Source organism: Notamacropus eugenii, chromosome 4 (assembly GCF_028372415.1).
Source record: "Notamacropus eugenii isolate mMacEug1 chromosome 4, mMacEug1.pri_v2, whole genome shotgun sequence".
Classification (NCBI taxonomy): domain Eukaryota; kingdom Metazoa; phylum Chordata; class Mammalia; order Diprotodontia; family Macropodidae; genus Notamacropus; species Notamacropus eugenii.
This window is the reverse complement of record NC_092875.1, coordinates 76,163,056-76,190,736: the sequence shown is the minus strand read 5'-3', so window position 1 is coordinate 76,190,736 and position 27,681 is coordinate 76,163,056. Positions and strand designations below refer to the sequence as shown.

Sequence of the window (27,681 nt, the reverse complement as noted above, 5' to 3'; positions counted from 1 at the left end):
GAGGGTGAGGGAAGTTAGGGGAACTAATCCAAGTGCTGGGACAGAGTTACAGAAGAATCATGGAGAAAGGTTGATTGGGTGAACTCTCTGCTGCAAAGGGAAGTCAGCCAGCCAGGATAATAACAACAGCCTCCATTTCTCTGGCACCTTAAGGTTACAAAGCCTTTCTTTATCGCACCTTTGGGAGTTGGGCTGGGAGTCCTATAGATGAGCCCCCTGAGCGTCAGAGGGGGTGAGTGACTTATGCATGACCCCAAAGTAGGCAGGGCCAGTGCATCAGGTTCAGGGATCCTATGCTGAAGGGAACTGTTCTTCCCATCAGATGGACAGGGGGCTGCCTCGGTGCTCACAAAGTCTCCAAGACTTGAGGGTATCTGGCTAGTGCTGCCCATATTCTGTTGCCTAGAACACTTGGTTCCAAACTTCTTCCAGCTCAGAGATGGGTAGGCCTGCCCAGGTTCCCTGTCCAAGGTACTTTTTGCCTTGGCCCTGAGCCTTGACTGACTCATTGAATGCCTTGCTCCATTACCTCAGAAGTCCCATAGGGTTGTGGGTCCTTTTATTCTCTAGAGACATAAATCCCTATGCACTCAGATTGGTTCTCACTGCTTTTAATAAATCCTGGTTCACATGTGCACACATAGCTTCCAACTGAATTCTCACAGATTCCATTTGGCTAACAGGGTGATTTGTTCTGAAATTACTTTTTATGTCCCAAAAGAAGGGAGCATTAGCAAAAGAAGGGTGATTAGTAACCCTAGTTTGGACACAACCAAGACCTGGGTGGCTTGTCTTGCCCCTGTGTGCCTCCTGGGGACAATGGAAACTAGGCTGGACAGAAGCATCCCAAGCCTTGGAAACTTGAGATCTCTCCCTTCAGTCTCCATATTACACCCTGGCCTGGGCTTCCTGAGACATTGACCCTAGTGAAACTAATTTCCATCTGTTTCCTTCTTCGGGTGAAATTCGCCAAGCAGCATCCTTCCCTCTCTCACCTTCCCCCTGCTCCTTTTTACTGTAAAATTATAGAGCTGGAAAGAAATCTAGAGGTCATGTAATTGAATATCCATAATTTACACATGAGAAAACTGAGGCCCAGAGAGGTATAGAGACATAGGTAAGGTATTTTAAACATCAGATTGAACCCCAATCTCCTGACTAGAGTCAGTACTGTTGCCACATTTCCACACAGGCTCTCAGTCACCATGTGATGTCCTCCACCAACTACTTACTACATCCTAGCCTTGCCTTGGCTAAGTCACAATTTCTTTGGGATTCAATTTGTTTAAAATATTTTTTGATGTTCTTTTCTTTTAAAAAATAAAACAATCATATGAAAAATGCTCTAAATCACTATTGATTAGAGAGATGCAAATCAAAACAACTCTGAGGTACTACTTTACACCTATCAGATTGGCTAACATGACAAAATAGGAAGATGATAAATATTGGAGAAGATGTTCGAGAATTGGAATACGAATTCATTGCCGATGGAGCTGTGAACTGATGCAACCATTCTGGAGAGCAATTTGGAACTATGCCCAAAGAGCTACCAAAATGTGCATACCCTTTGATCCAGCACTATCACTTCTAGGACTGTATCCCAAAGAGATCATAAAAATGGGAAAGGGTCCCACATGTACAAAAATATTTATAGCAGCTCTCCTTTTGGTGGCCAAGAACTGGAAATTGAAGGGATGCCCATCAACTGGGAAATGACTGAATAAGTTGTGGTATATTATGGAATACTATTGGATTATAACAAAGATGAACAGGAAGACTTCAGAGAGGCTTGGAAGAACCTATATGAACTGATGCTGAGTGAAAGGAGCAGAACCAGGAGAACTTTGTACACAGCAACAATCACAGTGTGCAAAGAATTTTTCTGGTAGACTTAGCCCTTCACAGCAATGCAAGGACCTAAAAAATTCCCAGTGGACTCGAGGCAAAACACCTTCCCCATCCAGAGAAAGAACTATGGAACTGGATCGCAAAATGAAGCAGAGCATTTTCTCTTGTGTTATGTTTTGTTTTGTTTTCATGGATTCTCCCACTCATTTTAATTCTTCTATGCAATATGACTAAGGTGAAAATGTATTTAATAGGAATGTATGTGTAGAACCTATATGAGACTGCACGCTGCCTCAGGGTGGGAATGGGGAAAGAATGAGAAAGGTAGGAGAGGGAGGGGGAAAATCTAAGATATATGGAAGTGACTGTAGAAAACTGAAAACAAATAAATTAATTAATTAAAAAAAACCAGACTGCCACTTCCCAAGGATGCCCTCCTATGCTTCCCCACCCCCATCCCACATCCTCACTTTGTTACAAATACATACAATCTAGGAAAACCAAACAATACATTGTAGGTTTCAGTTTCCACTTCTGTCAAATGCGTGGGTTGGACTAGATGTCCTCCAGGTCCCTTCCAGGGCTGCATCTCTGACCCTATTCTTAATCAGAATTCATTTTTATCTTAAGTGTCATAAGCAGACATTCCTGAGTAAGGGGAGGAGATAAGGGGAGAAAATCCTGCCCTCCCCAGACACACATGCATTTAACTCTACATTCTGCAGTGGCAGAGAACAGAGCAGTGCTAGCGGTGCTAGACCTGTGCTCCTCCTTATCTCTGGGAGAAGATGAGCCTCCATTTCAGATGCCATAAGCTAACATTCCCATGGTACCTAGTACGTGCCAGGCACTGGGCTAAGCAGTTTACAAACATTATCTCATTTGATCCTCACAACAACTCTCTTAGGCAGATGCTATTATAATCCTCGTTTTGCACTTGAGGAAACTGAGGTTAAGTGACCTATCCAAGGTCACCTTGCTAGTGAGTGTTTGAGGCTGGATATGAACTCAGATCTTCCTGATTCCCAGACCAGCAGTATCTCCACTGTGTCACCTACATGACTTTATCCCAAACTAGGCAAATATATTCGTTCTACAGGGCCTTGTCTAATAAACGCAGCCTCTGGGACTCACTCTGGATGGGGGAGAGGGTGAAGTCAGGTACCTGGGATTGGGAGGAGCAGGAAGAGGCAGGATGGTTCCTTTAATTTATAAGGTTTAGGAATAAAAGTTGTGTGGAGCAGGAAAATCATTGTGCTGTGTATCACAGTTGGGAAACCCTGCTTCTCTATGTCACCCTGCCATCATGTGCCTCTATGCATTTGTTCAGTTTTTTCAATCATGTCATACTCTTTGTGACCCCATTTAAGGTTTTCATGGTGAATATACCAGAGTGGGTTGCCATAGCCTTTTCCAGTTCATTTTACAGATGAAGAAACTGAGGCAAAGAGAGTTAAGTGATTTGCCCAGGGTCACACAGCTAGTAAATATCTGAAGCCAGATTTGAACTATGGAAGATGAGTCTTAATGATTCCAGGCCCAGCATTCTATCCACACTGAGCCATCTAGCTGCCAAGGGTGGTTATGAGATTATCTTTATAAAGCAGTTAGCATCGTGCCTTATTCTCTTCCTTCTCCAGGGGCCTCAGTCCATCCCCTGGGAGTCCCTGGGCTGCTTCCCACAGGGGCTTAACTATACAGGTATAATTCCCATTCTCTCAGACTTCCTCAAAGCCTGGCTTGCATTTGAATGTAAAGCTTCCAGGGTTATTTATACAGAGCCCACGGGGTTCACACCTTAAGGGGTTGCTCTGACATTCATCTATATCTGTAATAGAAAGAAAAAGAAGATGAGGACGACCTCTAATGTGGACACAGCAGAGACTGAGGAGGGGTGTCTGGACACTGGCATCTCTTGTAACTATCCAGCTCCTGGAGAGGATGGAACTGGGCTGGACAGAGACACCCCAAGTCCCTGGAGCCTCCATCCTCTTCTATTAAGTCTCTGTTTCCCTCCTTGGCCTGGGACTCCAGAAGCAATGATCTTAGGGCCTCTCATTTCCTTCCCCTTCCTTCTTTGGGTGAAATCAACCCAGGAAGCTGAGTTCCCTTTTATTATAGACTCCCAGGGCTGGGCAGCTGGGTGCCTCAGTGGATAGAGTTGCAGGTTTGCAGTCAGCAAACCTCATCTTCCAGAGTTCAAATCCAGCCTCAGACACTTCCAAGCTGGGCAGGTCACTGTTTGCCTCAGTTTTTCATCTGTCAAATGGGCTGGAGAAGGAAATGGTAAACCACTCCACTATCTCTGCCAAGAAAACCCCAAAGTGGATCAGAGAGTCAGATACCACTGAATCGACTGAACAAATTTGTAGGGACCCTAGAGGTCATCTGGTCCAACACTAAATTAGGAAACTGAGGCCCAGAGAAGTTAAGTGATCTGAGGTCATAAAGCTAGTTATGGTCGTTGAGTTTGGGGCTGAAGGTGCCAGACTTCTATTCACTCTCGTGCTTAAATTAGAAGTTTTGTGAGAACAAGGGACCGTCTCTCTCTTCTATTTCCTTTTTTGTTGTTTTTGTTCTTGATATTTGTATCACCAATATTTATGGAATTTCTGGGTGCATGCTTCTCTTTCATCTTGGCTGAGGGAGCCCTCAGGTTTCTCCCTAGTGACCCGATATTCTGCCCCCTTGATGTGAAGTCTTAGACTTCACAAGGTCTTAGACTGGCTCATCCATCTGGGGAGGAAGGAGGACCCTTCTTGTGTCTGGCTGTTCCCCCAATCTCTGCCCCTTTGGTTGACATAATCCCATTTTCCTTGGAAAGATTCTAATTATCCAAACAAACTAGGAAATCCCAGAGCCTCCAGACCTAGCAGAGAGAATGGTCTGTCTTTCAGTGCAGCCAGCTTCTGGCTCAGTGTGAAGGTCAGGGAGAGAATGCTGGGAGCAGGAAGGCCAGAACCCTCCAAGGACCTTCTTAGCCCCACCTCCCTGAGGGAGTGGGACCTGTGAGCATCTCTCTCCCTGTGATGCTGTTTAAAATGTGGCCCAGAGACTCCTGCTAGGTCTCAATAAACCACCTGGTCCTCAAGTTCATCTCCCAAAGCATCTGTTAACAATATAAGGTCTTCAAGTTCCTGATATGGACAAAGACAGGAAGTAGATGAGACAATGGTCAAGGCCTGGGCTTTCATCCCAGTTGGAATTACGAGTTTCTTCAGTATCTCCCTCAAAGGCTGTTGTTGGGGAAAGTCCTGCATAAAACCTTCATAGTGCCTTTCCAGAGTCAACTTCTAGAACATTTTCTCCAAGAAATGGGCTAATTCATCTCCCATCCCTAAACATCTGTATTTCTGGGAAAGAGAAATATGGCAGATGGAAACCAGAGAGAGAGGGGCTGGTCTGCTGAACAGCTGCTGGAGAAGGGAAGCTTGAGCCTGGGAGGTGACCTCGCACACAGGGAGGAAGGGGATCTGCCAAAAGGCAAGCTTCTGCACCTCCTGAGCCCTCACTTTCTTCATCACAGGATCCAAAATACCTCTAGCATCTCCCTCAGTCAGTCAATACACTACCATTTGTGGAGCTCTTCCTACATGTCAGGCACCATGCTAGGCACACTGGAGGTATAAAGAGAGGAAAAACTCAGTCTCTGCACTGGAAGATGTGCTCACAGTCTAATGGGGGAGGCAACAGGCAAACAATGTGTCCAGACAAGATCCATGCAGTGTAAATGGGAGGTAAAATCAGAGAGAAGGAAGGGCTTTGTAAACCTGAAGTGCTGTGGAGATCAATAATTCTGATGATCCCTCATCCCTCAGGCTGGAGGCCCCTGTTGGTCTTTGTGAGGCTGAGCCCAGAGGGAGTCCTACCTAGGATGGGGCAGATGGGGGAGGGGAGAGAAGGAAAGGACACAAGAAAAGAAATGAAATGGCCCAAGTAATGGGGAAAGGGGAAGGTAAAAGTTATTGGACAAGAGAGGGAAAGTGACCTAATGGAGAGGGTTAGGCTCAGAGTTAAGAATTTCTGGGTTCAAGTTTCCCCGTCACACACACTGGCTCCAAGAGTCTGCAAGACCCCCAGCCTCTCAGTGCCACAGAGGCCTGAGAGGACAGTGAGCAGGGCATTAGGAGAACGAAATCTCCTCCAAAATATCCCTTCTTCCTCTGTCTCCTAAATATTGAGTCCCACTGGCAGCAGTGCCAGGCAGGTCAGACTCAGTTCCTTCTTCTGGGTTGTAGCTTGGGAAGAGGTTTGAACTTCCCAGCCCTGAGCCAAGGTCAGGCCACAGTACTTCGATGAGGTTTCCTGAGGGGTCCTGAGGTGGGATGGACAGAATAGGGAGAAGGGGAGAGTTCCCTGGACTTAGAGGTGATTCTTGTGGTGAGGAGCTAAGGGAACTGAACAGAGAGAGCCCCAGTCAGGGAGGGGCCTGGGGAAGGTCAGAGGGGGCCCATAAGAGGAGGCAAAGGGCACTGGGCGGAGGTGGCCCATGCAGGGAGGGGCTTCTCTGCCCTCAGCTCAGCAGAAAGAGCCTTTCAGTGGCTCCCACACTAGACACAGAATGCAGGAGAGGTTTGTACCTTGACAGTTGTTCATAGTGGCATTTGGGAATGTCTTCTCCTCAGAAGGAAGTGCATATCCAGGGTTACAGGTGCAGTGGTAACTTCCTACTGTATTAACACAGCCTGCATTCGGACCACATGAGTCATTAATGGGTGATGCACATTCATTAACATCTGCAACAAAAGAAAAGAAAAGAAAAACAAATGAAACATCCATGTTTGCACATGACCCATGTGGGCATTTGTTCCATTACAGGGGCTTTCTTTTTCATTTTGTTTTCCAAACTGGTTAAAGGAATAGGAAAGAAATTGTTGTTGGTTGAAAAAAGAAAACAAAAAGGAAGAGAAGAAAAAAATGATAGGAAAAAGAAGGAAGGAAGTGGAAGGGGGTGGGCTCAGGGACAGTTCCTCATCTCTGAATTCTCTCTGGGAGCTTCCTGTTGGCATATAAGTACAGACATCTCTTCTCAGGCCTCTGACAGTGACAGGGGGAAAAGACAGAGGAGGTAACTTGAGGAGGCCAAGAGGGATTTCTGAGGATGAGGGAGATCTGAGGAGCCCATGGTGAAGGAGAGGCTGATGATTTGGATGGGGAGGGTCAGGTCCTGGTCTCCAGAACCAACTCCTGGAGAGAGGAGCGGGGATTAGATGGAGACACCATTAAAGGGGCTGGCCTGGGTAAGGAAGAGCCTTGTCTTCCCTGGAAAGAGAGGAACAGGAGAAGAGGATGGTCTGGGAAGGATAATGTCCAGGAGGTGAGGGAGCTCTGGGAGGGCAGCCTTGATCTTCTCAGTAGAGTAGGAGGCCAGGTCCTCTGCTAAGACCCTGGCGGGGATGGGGTCATGGGCATGAGGGGGTTAAAGAGACGGGGCAGGGCTTTGAACTGTCCCATTGGAAGGGAAGCAGCTTTTGTAATACTACAGAGATGAAATTGTGGACAAACAAAAGAACTAGACAGAAAGAGAGAGAGAGAGAGAGGGAGAGGGAGAGGGAGAGGGAGAGACAGAGAGAGAGAGAGAGAGAGAGAGAGAGAGAGAGAGAGAGAGAGAGAGAGAGAGAGAGAGAGCAAATAAAAGGATTATTGTCTAGCAAAGAAGGTCCACTTGGGAAGTAAGGTGTCTGGGTTCTCACAACCTGTAAGTCTCAAAGACGGGATCTGATTCTCCCTCCTCTGACTCTAGAGCCAATGCTCTTCCCACTGGACCCCCTAGCCTCCCAGGGATAACATGACTTTCTTCAGCAGCTACTTACCACCTGCCTATGGATAATAATTACAATTATAGCTAGTTTTAATATAATGCTTTAGGGTCTATTAAGCACTTTACAAATATTATCTCACTTCACCCTCACAACAGCCTAAGAGTTGGCGGCTGTTACTATTCCCTTTTTCAGTTTATGAAAGTGAGGAAGGCAGAGGTGAAGTGACTTACCCAGGGTCACACAGCATCTGAGGTTGGATTTGAATGCAAGTCTTTCTGACTACGGGTCCAATGCTCCATCCACTGTGCCCACTAGCTACCTCAAATCACAAACTCTTTGTGTTTCATTTTCTTTGGATTTGAAATGTTTCACTAGTGCTCTTAGAATGGTAACAATATCATAGTGAACAGAGAGCTGGCCTCAGAACCAGAAGAACTGGGTTCAAGGCCTGTCCCTGATATATGTTGGCTGAGTGATCTTGGGAAAATCACTTTACTTCTCAGTGCTCTAAGCAGCTCTCTAAGACTATAAATCACTGTATATTAAAAATGTATAAGAGCAAATGTTTTGTAGGGCAAGGAAACTCTGCTGAACCTTCTCCCTGGAGCACATTGCCTCCCCATCCCTGCCTGTTAGGATCTTCTTCTGCTCAGTTCAATTCAACAAACACTAACTGAGTGCCTACTGTGTGCCAGGCACTGAGGATACAAGGACAAAGCCAGGACAGTCCCCCTGTCCCCAAAGAGTTCACATATAGTGGGGTCCTCCCTGATTCCCTTCCCCTTGCCTCATTTCAAAGGAATCTCTCTCCCTGCTCACATTTGCTCATATACAGTTTTTGACCTTTTCTCTGGGAAAAGTAGGCAGCATGCCCATAACTGTCCACTTTGTTTTCTGCTTATTTGTGTCATAGTCTTTCTAAGTGACTATAAGCCCCTTGAAATCATTCTTTTTTGTATCTCCCCAATCCATAACCACACAAAGGAGTTTGGCCTGACCATCTACCCAGGAAAGATCAAGTGAATGAAGAATGTCTATTGCCCAGATTATGACATGTGGTTGGATGGAAAACCTATAGAACATGCTCATCATTATGTATATTTGGGACAGAAAGTACAGATAGAAAGTGAATTGGGCTCCAAGTTAAGCAGAGAAGGACTGCAGGCTGGAGTTCAAGAAATTACCAATCTCTTCTAATGACCCCTAACTTCTGGAAAATAAAGGTCTATATTTTAATACCAATATTCCATTGGTGTTACAGTCTGAATGTGAGACATAAAACAAAATCGAGATCCACACAGAGGGTGCTAGAGTGACCCATGGGGGTATGAACCCCTGTATTCTCTAACCATTGAGGAACTGCAAGTGACTTGTGCAGGGTCACACAGCTAGTAAATGCCTGAGGTCACACTTGAATTCAGGAAGATGATTCTTAGAGATTCCAGGCCCAGCCCTCATCCACTGAGCCACCCAGCTTTCAAGGGCTGTTGTTATGAGATTATATTTATAAAGCACTTAGCATCATGCCTGTATAAATATCTATTTTCTTCTTTCTCCCTTAGAATGGGTGTTCTATAAATGAGCAACCTGAGGCTTGGACCTGGTGAGGGACTTATCCATGGTCCTGTAGCAGGGAGTGCCAGGGGGTCAGACCAAGAGTCCTGTTCCAAGGCCACTGCTGCTGCCTCTGTGCCCACAGGCTCCAGGGTGTCCAGCTGGCCTTGCCCACATTCTGTTCTCTACAGTGCTTGGGCCCAAGCTTCCTCTCCCAGATCAGAGGTTCCTGGATTAGTTCTTTGTGGTTGACTCCCTGTCCTAGGCTTTGGAGAGCAGCCAAATTCCCTGGGTGACTGCCCCAACTCTCTTGGCTCTGACTTCTGGGGGAAGCATCACCCCTTCCCCATACAAACTGCTCTCTGCCTTGGCCCTGATCCTTGTCTGGCTTACCAGGGGCCTTCTCATATATACCCTGAGGGCCCCAGTTCATTCCCTGGGAGTCCCTGGGCTGCCTCCCACAGGGGCTTACCAATGCACTCCATAATCTGGTTCTTGTTCCTGTTGCCAAAGCCTGGTTTGCATTTGCATATATAACTTCCAGGCATATTTATACAGTGCCCATGGGAACCACAGCGTGAGTTGTTTTCCTGACATTCATCCACGTCTGTAAGAGGAAGGGAAAGGCAACACTGTCAAGCAGGTCAGACTCCTGTGGTTTCAATTCCTTCTTCTGGGTTGTAGCTTGGAAAGAGATTTGAACCTCCCAGGCCTGGGCCAAGGTCTGGCCAGAGAACTTGAATGAGGTTTCCTGAGGAGGCCTGAATTGGGATGGACAGAATAGGGAGAAGGGGAGAGTTCCCAGGATTAGAGGTGGCCCCTGTGGTGAGGAGCTAAGGTCACTGAACAGAGAGTGCACCAATCAGGGAGGAGCCTGGGAAAAGTCAGAGGGGGTCCATATGAGGAGGCAAAGGGCACTGGGCAGAGGTGGCCCATGCAGGGAGGGGTTTCTCTGCTCTCACCTCAGCACAAAGAGCCCTTCAGTGGGTACCACACTAGACACAGAATGCAGGAGAGGTTTGTACCTTGACAGTTGTTCATAGTGGCATTTGGGAATGTCTTCTGCTCAGAAGGAAGTGCATATCCAGAGTTACAGGTGCAGTGGTGACTTCCTATTGTATTAACACAGCCTGCATTCGGACCACACGAGGCATTAGTGGGTGATGCACATTCATTAATATCTGCAATAAAAGAAAAGAAAAGAGAAAAGAAATGAAACATCCATATTTGCACATGGCCCAAGTGGGCATTTGTTCCATCTGACTACACTATGCTGTTTGTTACAGGGGCTTTCTTTTTCATTTTCTTTTCCAAAAGGTTTAAAGGAATAGGAAAGAAATTCTTGCTGGTTGAAAAAAGAAAACAAAAAAGAAGCGAAGAAGAAAAAAAGGAAAAATCAGGAATTAAGTGGAAGAGGGTGGGCTCAGAGACAGTTCCTCATCTCTGAATTCTCTCTGGGACCTTCCTGCTGACATATAAGTACAGAAATCTCTTCTCAGGCCTCTGACAGTGACAGGGGAAAAGAGAGAGGAGGTAACTTGAGGAGGCCAAGAAAGATATCTGAGGATGGGAGAGATATGAGGAGCCCATGGCTAAGGAGAGGCTGATGATTTAGAGAGGGAGGGTAAGGTCATGGTGTCCAGGGCCAGTTCCAGGAGAGAGTAGAGGGGATGAGATGGAGGGCACCAGTAAAGGGGCTGGCCTGGGCAAGGAAAAGAGTCATGTCTTCCCCAGAAAGAGAGGAACAGGAGAAGAGAATGGTCTGGAAAGGATGATGGCCAGGAGGTGAGGGAGCTCTGGGAGGGCAGCCTTGATCTTCTCAGTAGAGTAGGAGGCCAGGTCCTCTGCTGAGATCCTAGGGGGGAAGGAGTCATGGGCATGAGGGGGTTAAGGAGGCAGAGCAGGGTTTTGAACTGTCCCATTGGAAGGGAAGCAGCTTTTGGAGTACTACAGAGATGAAATTGTGGACAAATTACAGGATCAGGCAGGTAGGAAGCCCTGTGATCCCGGCTCCCTGACAGGGAGGTTCAGGTGAATCCCTTGAGCTCTGGAGTTCTGAGCTACAGGAGGGTTCAAGTCAATGAGTGTCTACACTAAGTCTGGCTTCAGTAGAGTGAGTTCCTAGGAAGAGAGGTCTGCCAAGCTGCCTAAGGATAGGAAAACTGGCTCAGGTTGGAAATGGAACAGGAGAAAAATCCCCTGTGAATAAATCAAAGCAGGACTGGGCCCAGGAGTAGATGCTGCACTTCCAGCCTGGTGAGATCGGAAGGGAGGAAGGGAGGGAGAGAGGGAGGGGGGGAGAGAGAAAGAGAGATAGAGAGAAAGAGAGAGAGAGAGAGAGAGAGAGAGAGAGAGAGAGAGAGAGAGAGAGAGAGAGAGAGAGAGAGAGAGAGAGAGGGGAGGGAGGGAGAGAGCGAGCAAATAAGAGGGTTATTGTCTAGCAAAGAAGGCCCACTTGGGAAGTAAAGTGTCCAGGTTCTCACAGCCAGTAAGTCTCAAAGATGGGATCTGATTCTCCCTTCTCTGACTCTAGAGCCAATGCTCTTCCCACTGAACCCCCCAGCCTCCCAGGGATAACATGACTTTCTTCAGCAGCTACTTACCACCTGCCTATGGATAATAATTACAATTATAGCTAGTTTTAATGTAATGCTTTTGGGTCTATTAAGCACTTTACAAATATTATCTCACTTCACCCTCACAACAGCCTAGGAGCTGGCTGCTGTTACTATTCCCTTTTTACAGTTCATGAAAGTGAGGAAGGCAGAGGTGAAGTGACTTGCCCAGGGTCACACAGCATCTGAGGTTGGATTTGAATGCAAGTCTTTCTGACTATGGGTCCAATGCTCCATCCACTGTGCCCACTAGCTACCTCAAATCACAAACTCTTTGTGTTTCATTTTCTTTGGATTTGAAATGTTTCACTAGTGCTCTTAGAATGGTAACAATATCATAGTGAACAGAGAGCTGGCCTCAGAACCAGAAGAACTGGGTTCAAGGCCTGTCCCTGATATATGTTGGCTGAGTGATCTTGGGAAAATCACTTTACTTCTCAGTGCTCTAAGCAGCTCTCTAAGACTATAAATCACTGTATATTAAAAATGTATAAGAGCAAATGTTTTGTAGGGCGGGAAACCCCGCTGAACCTTCTCCCTGGAGCACATTGCCTCCCCATCTCTGCCTGTTAGGATCTTCTTCTGTTCAGTTCAATTCAACAAACACTAATTGAGGGCCTACTGTGTGCCAGGCACTGAGGATACAAGGAGAAAACCAGGACAGTCCCCCTGTCCCCAAAGAGCTCACATTCTCCTGGAGTCCTCCCTGATTCCCTTCCCCTTGCCTCATTTCAAAGGAATCTCTCTCCCTGCTCACATTTGCTCATATACAATTTTTGACCTTTTCTCTGGGAAAAGTAGACAGCATGCCCATAACTGTCCACTGTGTTTTCTGCTTATTTGTGTCATAGTCTTTCTGACTATAAGCCCCTTGAAGGCATTCTTTTTTGTATCTCCCCAATCCATAACCACACAAAGGAGCCTGGCCTGGCCATCCACCCAGGAAAGATCAAGTGAATGAAGAATGTCTATTGCCCAGATTATGACATGTGGTTGGATGGAAAACCTATAGAACATGCTCATCATTATGTATATTTGGGACAGACAATACAGATAGAAAGTGAATTGGGCTCCAAGTTAAGCAGAGAAGGACTGCAGGCTGGAGTTCAAGAAATCACCAGTCTCTTCTAATGACCCCTAACTTCTGGAAAATAAAGGTCTATATTTTAATACCAATATTCCATTGGTGTTACAGTCTGAATGTGAGACATAAAACAAAATCGAGATCCACACAGAGGGTGCTAGAGTGACCCATGGGGGTATGAACCCCTGTATTCTCTAACCATTGAGGAACTGCAAGTGACTTGTGCAGGGTCACACAGCTAGTAAATGCCTGAGGTCACACTTGAATTCAGGAAGATGATTCTTAGAGATTCCAGGCCCAGCCCTCATCCACTGAGCCACCCAGCTTTCAAGGGCTGTTGTTATGAGATTATATTTATAAAGCACTTAGCATCATGCCTGTATAAATATCTATTTTCTTCTTTCTCCCTTAGAATGGGTGTTCTATAAATGAGCAACCTGAGGCTTGGACCTGGTGAGGGACTTATCCATGGTCCTGTAGCAGGGAGTGCCAGGGGGTCAGACCAAGAGTCCTGTTCCAAGGCCACTGCTGCTGCCTCTGTGCCCACAGGCTCCAGGGTGTCCAGCTGGCCTTGCCCACATTCTGTTCTCTACAGTGCTTGGGCCCAAGCTTCCTCTCCCAGATCAGAGGTTCCTGGATTAGTTCTTTGTGGTTGACTCCCTGTCCTAGGCTTTGGAGAGCAGCCAAATTCCCTGGGTGACTGCCCCAACTCTCTTGGCTCTGACTTCTGGGGGAAGCATCACCCCTTCCCCATACAAACTGCTCTCTGCCTTGGCCCTGATCCTTGTCTGGCTTACCAGGGGGCTTCTCATATATACCCTGAGGGCCCCAGTTCATTCCCTGGGAGTCCCTGGGCTGCCTCCCACAGGGGCTTACCAATGCAGTCCATACTCTGCTTCTTGTTCCTGTTGTCAAAGCCTGGTTTGCATTTGCACGCATAACTTCCATGTGTATTTAGACAGAGCCCACGGGAACCACAGATTGAGGGATTTTGCTTACATTCATCCACATCTGTAAGAGAAAGGGAAAGGGGATGACAAGCAACCCTAGTCTGGACACAACAAAGATCTGGGAGGGGCATCCAGACACTCTGGCATCCCTTGCCCCTATCCAGCTGCTGAAGAGGGTGGAATGAGGCTGGACATAGAACTAGGCCCTGGAGCCTCCACACTTCTCTGTTAAGAATCTCTTTCTCTCCTTGTCCTGGGCCTCCTGAACCGATGATTTCAGGGATCCTCCTTTCTCTTCTCCACCCTTTGGTGAAATTGACCCAGGAGGCAGAGCTCCCTTTTATTATAGGTGACTAGAGCTAGGTTGCTGGATGGCTCAGTGGATTGAGCACCAGGTCTGGAGTCTGCAAGTCTCATCTTCCAGACTTCAAATCCTGGCTCAGATACTTACTAGCTATGTGACCCTGGGCCAGTAACTTAATCCTGTTTCCCTCCGTTTCTCATCTGTCAAATGGGCTGAAGAAGGAAATGGCAAACCATTCCAATATCATTATCAAGAAAACCCCAAGTGGTCACAAAGAGTCAGACATGACTGAAACAACTGAACAAAAGAATTGGTAGAGACCGTAGAGATCATCTGGTGCAAGACTAAATGAGGAAACTGAGGCCCAGAGAGGTTATATGACCTAAGGTTCTAAAGATAGTTTGTGTCATTTAATTTGGGGCTGAAGGCCCAAGGCTTGTGTTCCCTCTCATGTGTAAAACAGAAGTTTCTTGAGGGCAAGGGACACACATTCTCTCTCTTTCTCTGTCTCTGTCTCTCTTTCATTCTCTCCAACACTTAAAGAACTGCTAGGTACATAGTAAATGCTTCATAAATGTCTTCTTTTTCATGTTGGCTGAGGGAACCCTCAGGCTCCTCCCTAGTGACCCAGATGTGCTTCCCCTTTGATGGGGTGAAATGGGGCACTGTGTGGTCTTGGACAAGCTCATCCATCTGGGGAGGAGAGAGGCCCTATCTCATGTCTGGCCATTCCTCTCAATCCCTGCTCCATTGGTTGACACCATCCCCTTTGCCTAGGACAGAATTTAATTATCCAAATAAACTTGGAATTCTGAGAGCCTCCACGCCTAGCAGAGAGAATAGTCTGTCTTTCAGTGCAACCAGCTTCTGGCTTGATGTGAGGGGTAGGGAGGGGATGCTGGGAGCAGGAAGGCCAGGGACTTCCAGGGACCTTCTCAGCCGCACTTCCCTGGGGGAGTAGGACCTGTGAGCATCTCTTTCCCTGTGATGCTGTATCAAAGTGTGACCCAGAGAGTCTTGCCAGGCCTCAGTGAACCACCTGGTCCTCAAACTGATCTCCCAAAGCATCTATCTGTTAGTGATGGTTTCTGATCTGTACCAAGATGAGAACTGGATGACACAATAATCAAAGCTTGGGTTTTCATATAGGCTGGAACTTCTAGTTTCTTCAGTGTCTTCCTCAAAAACTGTTGTCAAGGGAAAGACCTGCATAAAATCTTCACAGCTCCTTTCCAGAATCAACTTCCAGAACATTTCCTCCAAGAAATGGACTCATTTCATCTCCCATCACTAAACATCTGTATTGCTGGCAAAGGGAAATATGGCAGATGGAAACCAGAGAGAGAGGGGCTGGTCTGCTCAGCAGCTGCTGGAGAAGGGAGGCTTAGGCCTGGGTGGGGACCTAGCACACAGTGAGGGAGGGGACCCACAGAGGCAGGCTTCTGCACCTCCTGGGACCTTACTTTCTTCATCAGAGGATCAAAAATACCTCTAGTCAGTCAGTCCACAAGCATTTATGGAGCACTTCCTACATGCCAGACACTGTGCTAGGCACACTAGGGGTACAAAGAGAGACAATAACAATCCCTGGACTGGAAGACGTGCTCACAGGTTAATGGGGGAGACAACAGGCAAACAACCATGAACAGACAAGATCCATGCAGTGTAAATGGGAGGTGAAATCAGAGAGAAGGGAGGGCTTTGTAAAGCTGAAGTGCTGTGGAGATCTTGCTGTTAATTCTGATGATCCCTTCTCCCCTCAGGCTAGAGGCACCTATTGGTCTCTGTGAGCCTGAGCCCAGAGGATGTCCTACCCAGGATGGGGCAGATGGGGTTGGCAGAGAATGAAAGTTCACAAGAAAAGAAAGGAAATGGCCCCTATAGGGACAGTCTCCTCCCTCTGTCCCATGAGGCAGCATTGCCACGCAGGTCAGGCTCTTGTGGCCTCAGTTCCTTCTTCTGGATTGTAACTTGGAAAAAGATTTGAACCTTCCAGCCCTGAGCCAAGGTCTGGTCACAGCACTTGGATGACGTTTCCTAAGGAGGCCTGAGTTGGACTGGATGGAACAGGGAGAAGGGGAGAGTTCCCAGGATTAAACGTGGCCTCTGTAGTGAGGAGCTAAGGGCACTGAACATAGAAGGAATTGGTTTCATCTGACTACAGTGTGTTATTTGTTACAGGGGCTTTCTTTTTCTATTTCTCTTCCAAGAGAGTGAGAGGAAGTGGAAGAAAATGCTTATTGATTAAAAAAGAAAATGGAAGATAAGATCAAGAAGGTAGTGGAAGGGAGTAGGCTCAGGGACAGTGCCAGGCCTCATCGCTGAAATCTCTCTGGATCCTTTCTGCTGACATATAAATACAGGCATCTCTTCTCAAGTCTCTGACAGTAAAAGGGAGAAAAGATAGAGGAGGTCAAGAGGGGTTTCTGAGGATGGGGGAGATCTGAGGAGCCGATAGCCAAGGAGAGGCAGATGATTTGGAGGCAGGGGTCAGGTCATGGTCTCCAGGACCAGCTCCAGGAGAGAGGATAGGAGGGGAGATGGAGGGGACCAGTAAAGGGGCTGGAAAATAGCGATGTCTTCCCCAGAAACAGAGGAACAGGAGAAGAGGATGGTGTCCAGGAAGTGTGGGAGTTCTGCGAGGACAGCCTTGATCTTCTCAGTAGAGTAGGAGGCCAGGTCCTCTGCTGAGATCCTAGGGGGCAGGGAGTCATGGCCACAAGAGCTTTAAGGAGACTGAACAAGGTTCTGAATGGCTACATCAGATGGGCACACACTTAGAAGTATTATAGAGATAAAATTGTGGACAAATAAAATAATTGGGCAGATTGGATGCCCTGTAATTCCTGCTTCCTGAGAGGGAGGTTGAGATGTATACCTTGAGCTTTGGAGTTGTGAGCTACAAGTGGGATAAAGTGAGTCAAGTGTCCACACTAAGTCTGGCACCAACATGGTTGGTTCCTAGGAGGGGAGGGCTGCCAATCTGCCCAGGGATCAGAAAACTGGCCCAGGCTGGAAATAGAATGGGGAAAAGTTCCCTGCCCATAAATCAGTACTTGAATTGGGCCCAGGAATAGATGCTTCACTTTTAGCCTGGTGAAACTGAGAGACCAAGGAAGCAAGGAAGAAAGATAAAAGGAAAAAGAGAGATAAAGAAAAAGAAGAGAGAAGAGAAAAAAGAATGAAGGAAGAAAAGGAAGAAGAAAAAGGTTATTTTGTAGCAGGGAAGGCCCAGTGAAGATCACATAAGAGGAATTTGACCCAGGATATATGATCTCATGTCTAGAGATGGGGTGGGGGGGGCATCTTAACCTCCTCCTTTTACTGATAAAGAAAGGCTAGTTCATAGCAGGGAAGTGACTTGTCCAGGTTCACACAGCCAGTGAGTATCACAGATGGGATTTGGTTCTCCCTCCTCTGACTCCAGAGCCAATGTTCTTTCCATTGGACCCCTGGACTCTCAGTGATAACATGACTTCTTCAGCAGCTACTTGCAACCTGTCAGTGGGTAATAATTATAATTATGGCTAGCATTCAGATATTGCTTTAGGGTTTACAAACTAGTTTACAAATATAATCTCACTTGACCCTTACAACACCCTGGGAATTAGGTGTTGTTATCACACCCATTTTACAGTGTATGAAACTGAGGGAGGGAGAGGTTAAGTGACTTGCCCAGAGTCATACTGCATCTGATGTTGAATTTGAACTAAGGTCTTTCTGACTCTGAGTCGAATGCTCAATCCACTGTGTCCACCAGCTACCTCAGGCACAAGTTTTTTTTTTACCCTTTATTTTCTTTAGATTTTAAATGTTTCACTAGTGATCTTAGAACAACAAGGATATTGTTGTGAACAGAGAGCTGGCCTTGGATCCAGAAGACCTGGGTTCAAATCCTGCCCCTGATGCATGTAGCCTCTGTGAGCCTGGAACAATCACTTAGAGCTCCAAGCTCCTCTTTAAGACTGTAAGTGGATGTATCTTAAATTTTAAATTTAAAGAGTAAATGTTTTTTGGAGTAGGAAAAGCATTCTGCCATGATCCGTGGTTGGAAAACCCTGCTTCTCCTCATCCTGCCCTTTCTTGCCTTCATGCATTTAACCAGGCTGTAAATCCTGCCTGGAGTACCCTGCCTTCTCATTCTTATTAGAATCCTCTTGTGTTCAGTTCAATTCCACAAAATCTAACTGAATACTTACTGTGTGCCAGACAAAATCAGAACAGTCACCCTGTCCCTGAAGAGCTTACATTACCTCCTCCTTGCCTTAGTTCAAAGGACTCTCTCCCCCTGGTCAAATTTACCCGTACAAAGTTTTTGGCCTTTTCAAGGATGGGTGGGGGTGCCCAATCACAGTCTACTTTGTATTCTATTTATTTGTGCCCTATCTCTTCCACTAAGCTCCTTGAAGTCATAGTCTATGGCATTCTTCGTTGTTTCTCTTCCATCCATAACTACTGAAAAGAATTTGGCCTAACTATCCATACAGGAAAGACCAAGTGGATGAAGCATGTCTATTGCCCAGATTGTCTATCAGCATGTATCTCTGGGACAGACACTGGGACAAATGGATGAGAAGTTGGGGCAAAAATTAAACACAAGGGGGAGAACAGACTGGATTGCCTTCAAGAAGCCGCAAGGCTCCTTTAAGGTTCTCAGTCTTTTACTCTGAACCAAGGTCCATATTTTATAAGCTAATATTCTGTCAGTCTTGTGGTTTGTCTGTGAGACCTGAACATGAGAATCTCTGAAGAATTTCAAATGAGTATCAGATACAGAGAAATGGAGAGTTGCAAGATGGTGGTGGGGAGGGAATAGGCATTTATACAACACCTATTGTGTTCCAGGTACTTTTTACAACTATTATCTCATTTGATCCTTACAACAGCCTTTTGCGGTAGGTGCTATCATGATCTCCATTTTACAGCTGAGTAAATGGAAGCAAACAGAGCTGAAGTGACTTGTCCAAGGTCACACAGCCAGTAAGTGTCAAAAGATGACAGGTGAACATTCAGAATGCTCCATGAGTCTCCTCTTTTTCAGGAGAAAGTGAGAAAGGCCTCGGGCACCTTGGGAAGAATCATAATTTTGTGTGTGTCAAACTCAAGGACAGGACAAATTCACCCAAGGTGGGAAGGGATGGAAAGGGGGGGGCTGCTTTATTGGAGGGAATGTCCAAATTGATGATATCACAGATTTGTTGGAATTATCTCTTCAACCACCAAGCATAACACCCATTTGATTAAAGGGGAAACTGAGATATTGATATGACTTAGGTGACCACAGGAAGTTAGTGGGCCAACAGTATGAGATTCTAGTGTTTCCCAGGTTCCCAGGTGCCACTGAGGTCCACCAGCATCCTGACCCCATCACAGCAGGTCACTTTTCTGCTGCTTCTTCTCCTTCCCTCTTTCCTTCTCCCCTTGTCTCCTGCTTCCTCCACTTCCCCTCTCTTCAAAAAGCAGCTGCTTGGTAGGAGTCCTTGTTCCTCACTCCCTCTCACTTCTCTCCCTCTCTCTTGTTCCAACTCTTGGACTAATGTGGGTAAGGCCTCTTTACCGTTACAGATCTCCAGAGGGTCACTGAAGTATTTCTCCCCACTTGTAGAAGCAAACCCATCATCACAGGTGCAGTGGGTCCCATTGATACAAGTGGCATTCTGGGGACACTGATGACGACATTGAGAATCTAGTCAGAGGAATAAAACTGACAGTCACAACTCTGGTTTCTAACATGCTTTAAGGTTTATAAAGTACATCTGCCACAACATTCCTGTAAGGCATAACACATAGTGATTGTTACCCCTATTTTACAGATGAGGAAATTGACAGCTGCTGCTCCCATGGGAATAGCCCTTGTTATAGTCTGTTAGATTCATGTTCACACCTGATGGGGTGTGTGTGTGTGGGAGATCAGGGAGTCCCTAGCTTAGGACCTAGCTAGCCTATGAACTTTTTATCCCCTGTTTCCAAATCAAATTTCCCACCTATAACTGACTAACCTGTGAACCTGGCAGATAAGGGGAAGGAGGCCAACAATAGCTTGCTTCTTTCTCATCATTTAATTGGGGTAAGGAGGAAGTAGTGAGGCTAATACTGATTTTTACAAAGATAGCACATTTCTACCACACCTTAAAGCTTATCAAATGATTTCCTTACAACTCTGTAAAGTCCATGGCATAAGTATTATCACCTCCATTTTACAGATCAGGAAACTGAGGCCTGGGTGTGCTCAGGATCACCTAGCTAGCCAGTTACAAAGCAGGAATTCTATCTTGAGTCAGAAGGGTGGCATTGGGAGGAGGGATATGGCTCAAGGGACTTGAGTGGGTTTGTTGAGTTGTAGAGGCAACCCCTTTCTATGTCCCGCTCTGCACATCAGGCCTCTTTCTTCCCTGTCGGAGCTTCTGTCAGTCTCCAGCTGTGAATGGGGCAGGCTCCAAGCACACTCACCTTTGGGGTTCTGGGATGCAGCAGTTTCCAGAAGAACCAAGACACAGAGGCCTAAAATAGAGAGGGGGATTATGGGACCTTAGTGGCCATCTGATCCAATCCTTTTGTTTTACAGATACAGAAACCATGACCCTAGGAAGTCCCATGATGTATGTGGTCTAGATCACACAGTTACTTAGGAGTGCAGGGATTGAAACTGGTTCCTCTGACTCCAAGGAAAGAAAGGAATAAAGACCCAGGCTTGTCACATCCATGCAGGCCTGGGATCAGCAGCAAACTGGCCTTCCTCAGGCTTGAATCAGATTGCTTCCTCTTTCAAGAGCTCACTTTGCCCATCTGTAGAAAGAAGGGCTGGGCCACCTCAGTTGTAAGGTCCATGCCAGCATGATTCTAGGACCTAGATCTCCACTGTCCTATGGGAACTCGGGAGTCCATATAGCATTTAGAGTTGGAAGGGACTGTGAGAAACAAAGAAGGCATTCAGTTTCCACAGAAAATACGTCATATCTGTAATACCAGTGATAATCATTTAATATCATGTTTGAAACCTCAATAAGGGCCAGCGCGTGAACCAATCAACCAGAAGAGCTTGAACCTAACAGCTTCTTTGTGCTCTGAGTAAACTCAGAGAATACCTTTTCCTATGTCAACAAGGTGAGAAGGGGCTGACTTATGAGACCCTTCACCTGAGACATTATCTTGAATAATGGGACTTTTTCTTAATTTTTTTTGGACACATACTATGTTATGGCATGTTAATGGTAAAGAAAACACAGATATCCTGAGTCATAATGTCAACTGACATTTTGTCAACTCTTTTATTGTATTTACCACCTGTTCAATTAAGATATCACCTAGACTGTTTGCCTCTTTAACCAAACTGTGAGGTCGACATTAGAAGGATTGCACATCAATTAAGGGGATTCCTTTAAAAGAATTTATAACATGTCATTCTACAAAGAAAATGAGGAATGTGGCCCACATAGAGTAGGGTGAATCCTGGAATGCTGGTCAATGGAAGGCAGGTGGGAAATTTGAACTGGAAACAGGGCGTAAAAAGGCTTGCATTGGTCTAAACAAAGGTAACAGTCCATTAGGAACTACCTGTTCATTCAGAGGGAATGAACGTAAAAATGAATAAAAAGTTTTCCACTGTATCTTCGAGATAATCCTTTTCAGACTTTGCTTTTAATAGTTTGGGCACCTGAGTCCCAGAAAGAAGGGAAGGGACTTGCTCAAGGTCACACAGATAATAAGTAGCAGAGGCAGAATTCAAACTCAGGTCTCCTGACTCCAAACTTAGAGCTCTTTCCATCACAGCACACTGCCTCACTGGAGGTTTAAGCATCTAATTAACCAATAAATAAACATTTATTGAGCACCTACTGTGTGCCAGGCATTGCGTTAGGCACTGGAGACAGAAAAAGAGACAAAAGGCAGTCCCTGCCCTCAAGGAGCTTCCAATTTAATTTTCTTGTATGTCAAGTAGAGATGATAATAATAGCACCGAGCTCCCAGGGTAGTGAGAATAAAAAGTGAGCTAATATTTGTAAAGAACTTTGCACACTTTAAAATGCTATATATATATATATATATATATATATATATATATATATATACACACACATATATATGTATATATGTGTATATATATATGTATATTAGTTTTGCTATTATTACTATTGCCATCATTTTTATTTAAATAGGAATGAAATCAGATGGGAAAAATCCAGGGTGGTATTTGGCAACGTGTGATCTGGAAGAAGAAAAGGGAACAGGATTGGTATAGAGTTGAATTGGTTCACCATGAAGCTGATATTGGGAAGGAAGGAGAGGATTAGCAAAGTAGGCATGATGACTGGTAGGAGTGAAGTGAGATGGGTGGATTGGAGGTCACAGTGAGGATGAAGAGTAGGGTGAGCTGAAATAAAGCATTAGAGGAGTAAAAAGCTAAAGGAATTTGATTGGCTAAAGGAAGTTTGGAATTCTTGAAACTGGAAGTGGAACATTTAAGGGTGATGGCAAGACCAAGGGTATGATCATCACTATGGGTGAAAGAGGAAAGTCATGGGAAATGAATAGAATAAGGAAGTCAGAAGTCAACAGGAATTTTGAAATCCCTTAGAGTAAGGGTAGGAATTGGAGTGGATAGAAATACCATGAGCCTTTGTTTTAATTTTTTTATGCAACATGACTAATGTGAAAATGTGTTTAAGAAGAATGTATGTATAGAACCCACGTAAGACTGCATGCTTTCTTGGAGAAGGAGGGGGAGAAAATTTAAAACTTATGGAAGTGATTGATCAAAACTGAAAAGAAAGAAATTAATTATATAAAAGAAGAAATACTGTGAGCCAAATATTTAAGGGTCAGCAGATAAAGTCCTAAGCGTTAGAAGATAAACAGCTACTACATTAGGTGATAAATTTGGATTGTATGAACCTCAAAGGAAGAGAGGTTGCTGACTGATTATGTAAGGTGGGAAAGTCTTGAAATAGCAGTGGGGAGCAAAGATTACTTCAGCTCCTTCACCATGACAAACAAGAGAGGGAATGTGAGAGAAAGTGCAGCCACTGAGGTGGTTGCCAAGGGATGAAGGAAACCTGAGTTCAAATTCTGGTTCTGTCTCTTACTCTGTGGTCCTTTGGTCATGGTAACTCTCTGAGTTTCAGTCTCCTCAGTAAAATGAGGGAGTTGAACTATATTATCTCTGTGGTCACTTGAAGCTCAAAAATTCTGGTTTAGAAATTTGTTTCACAAGATAGTAGGATTTAGAGTCAGGAAGGATGTTAGATATCATGGAATCCATTCACCTAATTTTATTGATGAAGAAATTGAGTTTCAGAGAAGTGGATTGAGCTTCCAGCTAAAGTTGCAGAAGTATTAACTAGCAAGGGTAGAATCTGAATCCGATTTCTCTTGTTCTAAATCCAGTTTTCCAGCTGTAAAACTTACAAATCTTTGATTCCCATTTAACTTAAGTTTGGCATTTCAGAAACCCCTATAATCCAGTCCCATAATAATTAAGTTTGTTTCCCCTCACTAATTTTATTTTTTCCAGTTATGTGTAATGATAATTTTCAACATTCACTTTTATAAGATTTTGAATTCCAAATTTGTTTCTCCCCATATCCCCTCCCCAAGATGGCATGTAGTCTGATACAGGCTATACATGTACAATCATATTAAACATATTTCCACATTAGTCCTGTTGTCAAAGAAGAATCAGAACAAAAGGGAAAAAACCACGAGAAAGAAAAAAAGAGATAACAGTATATGCTCCAATCTGAATTCACATCCCATAGTTCTTTCTCTGGATGTGGATAGCACTTTCTGTCATGAGTTTTTTGGAATTGTCTTAGATCATTGCGAAGAGCTAAAACTACCACAGTTGATTATTGCACAATGTATGTATAAAGTTTTCCTGGTTCTGCTCATTTCACTCAGCATCCATTCATGTAAGACTTTCCAGGTTTTTCTGAAATTCACCTGCTAATAATCAAGTTTCTATCCAAGAAAATGGAAGAACAGGGATCTCTTTTATGGCATACTATAATCTCTAGATAATTGCAAACTTACATTTTACTCAATATCTTCCAGCTCCTCTTCTATCAAATGTTTGTGCATGTGTGTGTGTATGTATGTCTTTGTATGCTACTAAAACACTCTACACAAACTGATTTAATTTTCTTCTTTCCTCCCTGCCCCTCCTCCCCTCTTGCAAAGTAGCTAAAGCACAGAACTATTCAAAAGTAAGGGACCTAAAGCAAGGAGAGATGCCAAAGACCGAGAGAATTCTCAAACTCATTACTCCCTTCCCTTCAAGTTCAACATTGATTGTGATCGTCACTTGTCCCTCTTTACTTACTTGGAAGAAGTAATGGACATCTGATTCCCATGACGTTAAGCAGTCATATCCACCAGCCTAGCCACTTGAAAAACCTTTATCCTGTGCTTTATTTCAGACCTTTGAAATCTCACAGAATTTGATGTCTTCTGAGACAATTGGTTTAGAAATGAGGAGCAAGAAATGTAGTGAAATGGCTGCATTTCTCTCTTCTTCTTATTTAAGAAGCAATTTTGTAATCACTGACGTGATGCCTCAATTTGGTTGCTACTTTTAAGGTCTTAAGTGTATTCATAAGACCACACTTCCTAGGCTGTGACCTATTTCATTTTGCTGATAAATGAAGCAATACTGGATTTCTTTTTGAGACTCAAAATGAGGAAATGCTAGTTCTTTCTAGCTCCGTAGTAGGAACTCCTGGAAGCTCTGTGTCCTCCTCCTGTTGGTGCTGTCCTGATTGGGAAACAGGGCATAGCACTCCCTCTCCTACCCTCTCATCTGAGGAATTCACTTTATATTTCACCAAAATAAAACAAACAAACAAAACAAAAAAAAAAACCCAAATGAGGTCATTCACTAAATAGCACTGTAGTGAAGACTGGTCCCTCTCTACCTTTGATTCAAGTAGGCAAGATATGTGAAGTTCTTGTGTTGGTGGTTGGCCTTTTCTGAGTTTTTAAAAAAATTTGCCAGCTAAAATGACTAGTGCAGAAATTTGCTTTGTTAGTTTATACATTTTAATAAGTATTTTTATTTTTTATTTTATTTTTCTTGCCTTCTTGATGGTTGAGTGCAGCAAAGGGGAAGAATATGGAACTGAAAATCAAATTAGATTTAAAAAAAGAAAAAAAACCTTTTCTTCTGATTTTTCAAATTGATGCCAGATTCTCCAAAAAGAGAAACCATTACAACAATCTTGGTGTAATATGCCACTAAATTCCCAACCCTCCAGAAAGACTAAGGTTTGCATTCGAGGACACAAAACTCTACTTCGAGGGAATAAGTAAAGAAGCTATTCTCCAGTTAACTTGATTTTCTTCTTATTTCAGGTTATCTTATCTACTCTTAAAAAACATAATAAAACCAAACCCTCTTTTATAAAATTTCAGATCTGAGTATTTCTTAAAAGTAGAAGTGTTAAGACATATGGTGGTTTTTTTCCTCTTTTTCTGCAGTTGAAGATAAGTTATCTTGGGGTTTTCAGCAGCCTTCCTGTTCTCTAAGATAATGAGACAATGAATCATTTTTCAGTATCTTCTTTATTTTTAAAATTTGTTTTCACTGGAAAAGTCAAAATCATACTTCTTAGTAAGAATTCAAGCAGTGGTATTTCTAAAAATACATACAGGCACCAGCTTAGGTTCTATGAATCAGTTATGTTGCTGTTGTGAAACGGGTGAACTTGGGTGGAAGGCCTTTTTCTTGAGGCCATATTTGTTGAAGAATGTTCCTTACTACTAATGAGCGAAAAACCAAACCCCTGTAACTTCCTGCTTTTTGGAAAGAGCTCTTTTTTCACTCTCTATTAACTCAATCTTTATCTAAAGCACTGCAAAAAGAAACTATCTGGTATCTTCTGTTGTCTGCAAATGTGTTTTACTAGCAGTTACTAAAAGCCAATTACCTGCTAAGTGTTTTGTCAATGAATTTCTTCAATTCCCCTTGTATCCATATACACTTTATGATTCAAGTAATTTTTGTCAGAAAAATGTTGTTTTAGTGCAAGATTGTGTGATAACCTTGTGAAGTAGGTAGCCAAAGCACTGTTATCCTGGCCTCCTGTTTGAATTTCTAATTGATTTTTGCTAACTAGATACTGATCTGATCTCTGTTGTTTCCATAATGCTAAAGGACCCAAAACGCTGATCAGATCCATGTCCTCTCAGTTTGGTGCTCTGGGGTAAACTCTAGTCTCTTATCCTAGTTACAGTCTTGCACATGAAACCACAACTCTTTCAAAGTAAGGTCAATTACCATGAGCATTTAGAGTTGGGGATAAAGAGATTTTTAATCCTTAAAGTGGTAGAGAAAGGTAAGTTTATATATATATATATATATGTATAGTTTATGAAGTGCTGCCTTCGCATATATAATCCCATTTAGTCCTCATGACGACCCTGTGAAGTAGGTAGCCAAAGCACTTATTCCCATTTTATGGATTAGAAAACTGAACTTCAAACACCATAAATCACTTGCCCAAGCTCACATAACTAATGTTATTTGAAACTGGAGTCTTTCTGACTCCAAATTTAATGCAATTTCCTCTCCCTATCATGTAGCCTCTCCAATGTCAAGTGACAATGAAATTAAGTTGATCTAGATCATAGACTTCCAGTTTTGTGAATGCCATAAGGACAGCAGAAGAAAAGTGGTTTCAACTGCACACAGTGTAACTTATGTTGTGGCGTCACATCAGGAGAAAGGCATTAGCTGTGATACATTGTAACTGAATGTTACAGATGAGATAACAAATGAGACCATTCACAATCCTCATGGTTTCAGGGAGGGCTACAAAAGAAAGGAACCAGCTAGGTTAAGAGCCTTCTAGGAAATTCTTCTGCTTTTCTCCCACCCTCTCTCTGCCTCCCCATGCCAGTGATGCTCAAGACTCTGCTGCTGAAGAACAGATCCCCCTCCCCAATCTCAGTTCTGCTCCCTCTTTCCCTTAACTCTGCCCCAGTCTGTCCTCTTCTAAATCTTCTCACACCTTCCCCTGGTCCATCTGAAATATCTGCTCCATAAGAAACACCATTTTGTAGTATTTTATTTTGTTATATTATATTGATATCATATTTTTATTTATAATATTGTGCTGTGTCATATTTATAGTCAACCTTACTTACAACAACTCTTACTCATTCTATCTTGTGGCACTCACTGAGACCTGGTTCCTCTCCAAATGGCACTACTCCCCTGGCCACCTCTACTAGTAGCCATACTTTCATACTCCCCGTTCACTGGCCCCAGTGGGCCATCAGAAATACTCCTTGCTCCCCATTTCCTCTTCCAGATTCTACCACCATAACTCAGCCACCTCTTCTCTTTTGAGCTTTATACAATCTAATATTATCACCCAGTCTGGATCCTGGTGGCTGCTAGTTCCCAACCCTCAGAATATTCTCTTTCCTTTCTCAATGAGTTTAATACCATGTCTATTATACCCCTGTACATTCCAACTCCTGCCCACATACTGGGGACATCAATAAATCAGTTGATCTAACCTTAAATACCCTTAAATATCCTAACTTCCTGATTCCTTAATCT

The 27,681-nt window shown here is 44.3% G+C and overlaps 1 protein-coding gene across 1 annotated transcript in view; it reads right to left on the bottom strand.

Annotated features, from left to right (window-relative positions):
• LOC140499981 (adhesion G protein-coupled receptor E3-like) overlaps positions 1 to 24,699 on the bottom strand; it is a 70,895-nt gene extending 46,196 nt beyond the window's left edge. The window contains exons 1-7 of the mRNA XM_072602088.1: positions 24,439 to 24,699; positions 20,571 to 20,621; positions 19,678 to 19,806; positions 13,743 to 13,877; positions 10,193 to 10,348; positions 9,640 to 9,774; positions 6,432 to 6,587 (exon numbers count right to left, since the gene is read on the bottom strand). Of these exons, the coding sequence (XP_072458189.1) occupies positions 6,432 to 6,587; positions 9,640 to 9,774; positions 10,193 to 10,348; positions 13,743 to 13,877; positions 19,678 to 19,806; positions 20,571 to 20,621; positions 24,439 to 24,469 (793 nt within the window). The 5' untranslated portion in view covers positions 24,470 to 24,699. The remainder of the gene's footprint in view (positions 1 to 6,431; positions 6,588 to 9,639; positions 9,775 to 10,192; positions 10,349 to 13,742; positions 13,878 to 19,677; positions 19,807 to 20,570; positions 20,622 to 24,438) is intronic.
• Positions 24,700 to 27,681: the final 2,982 nt, after the last annotated feature.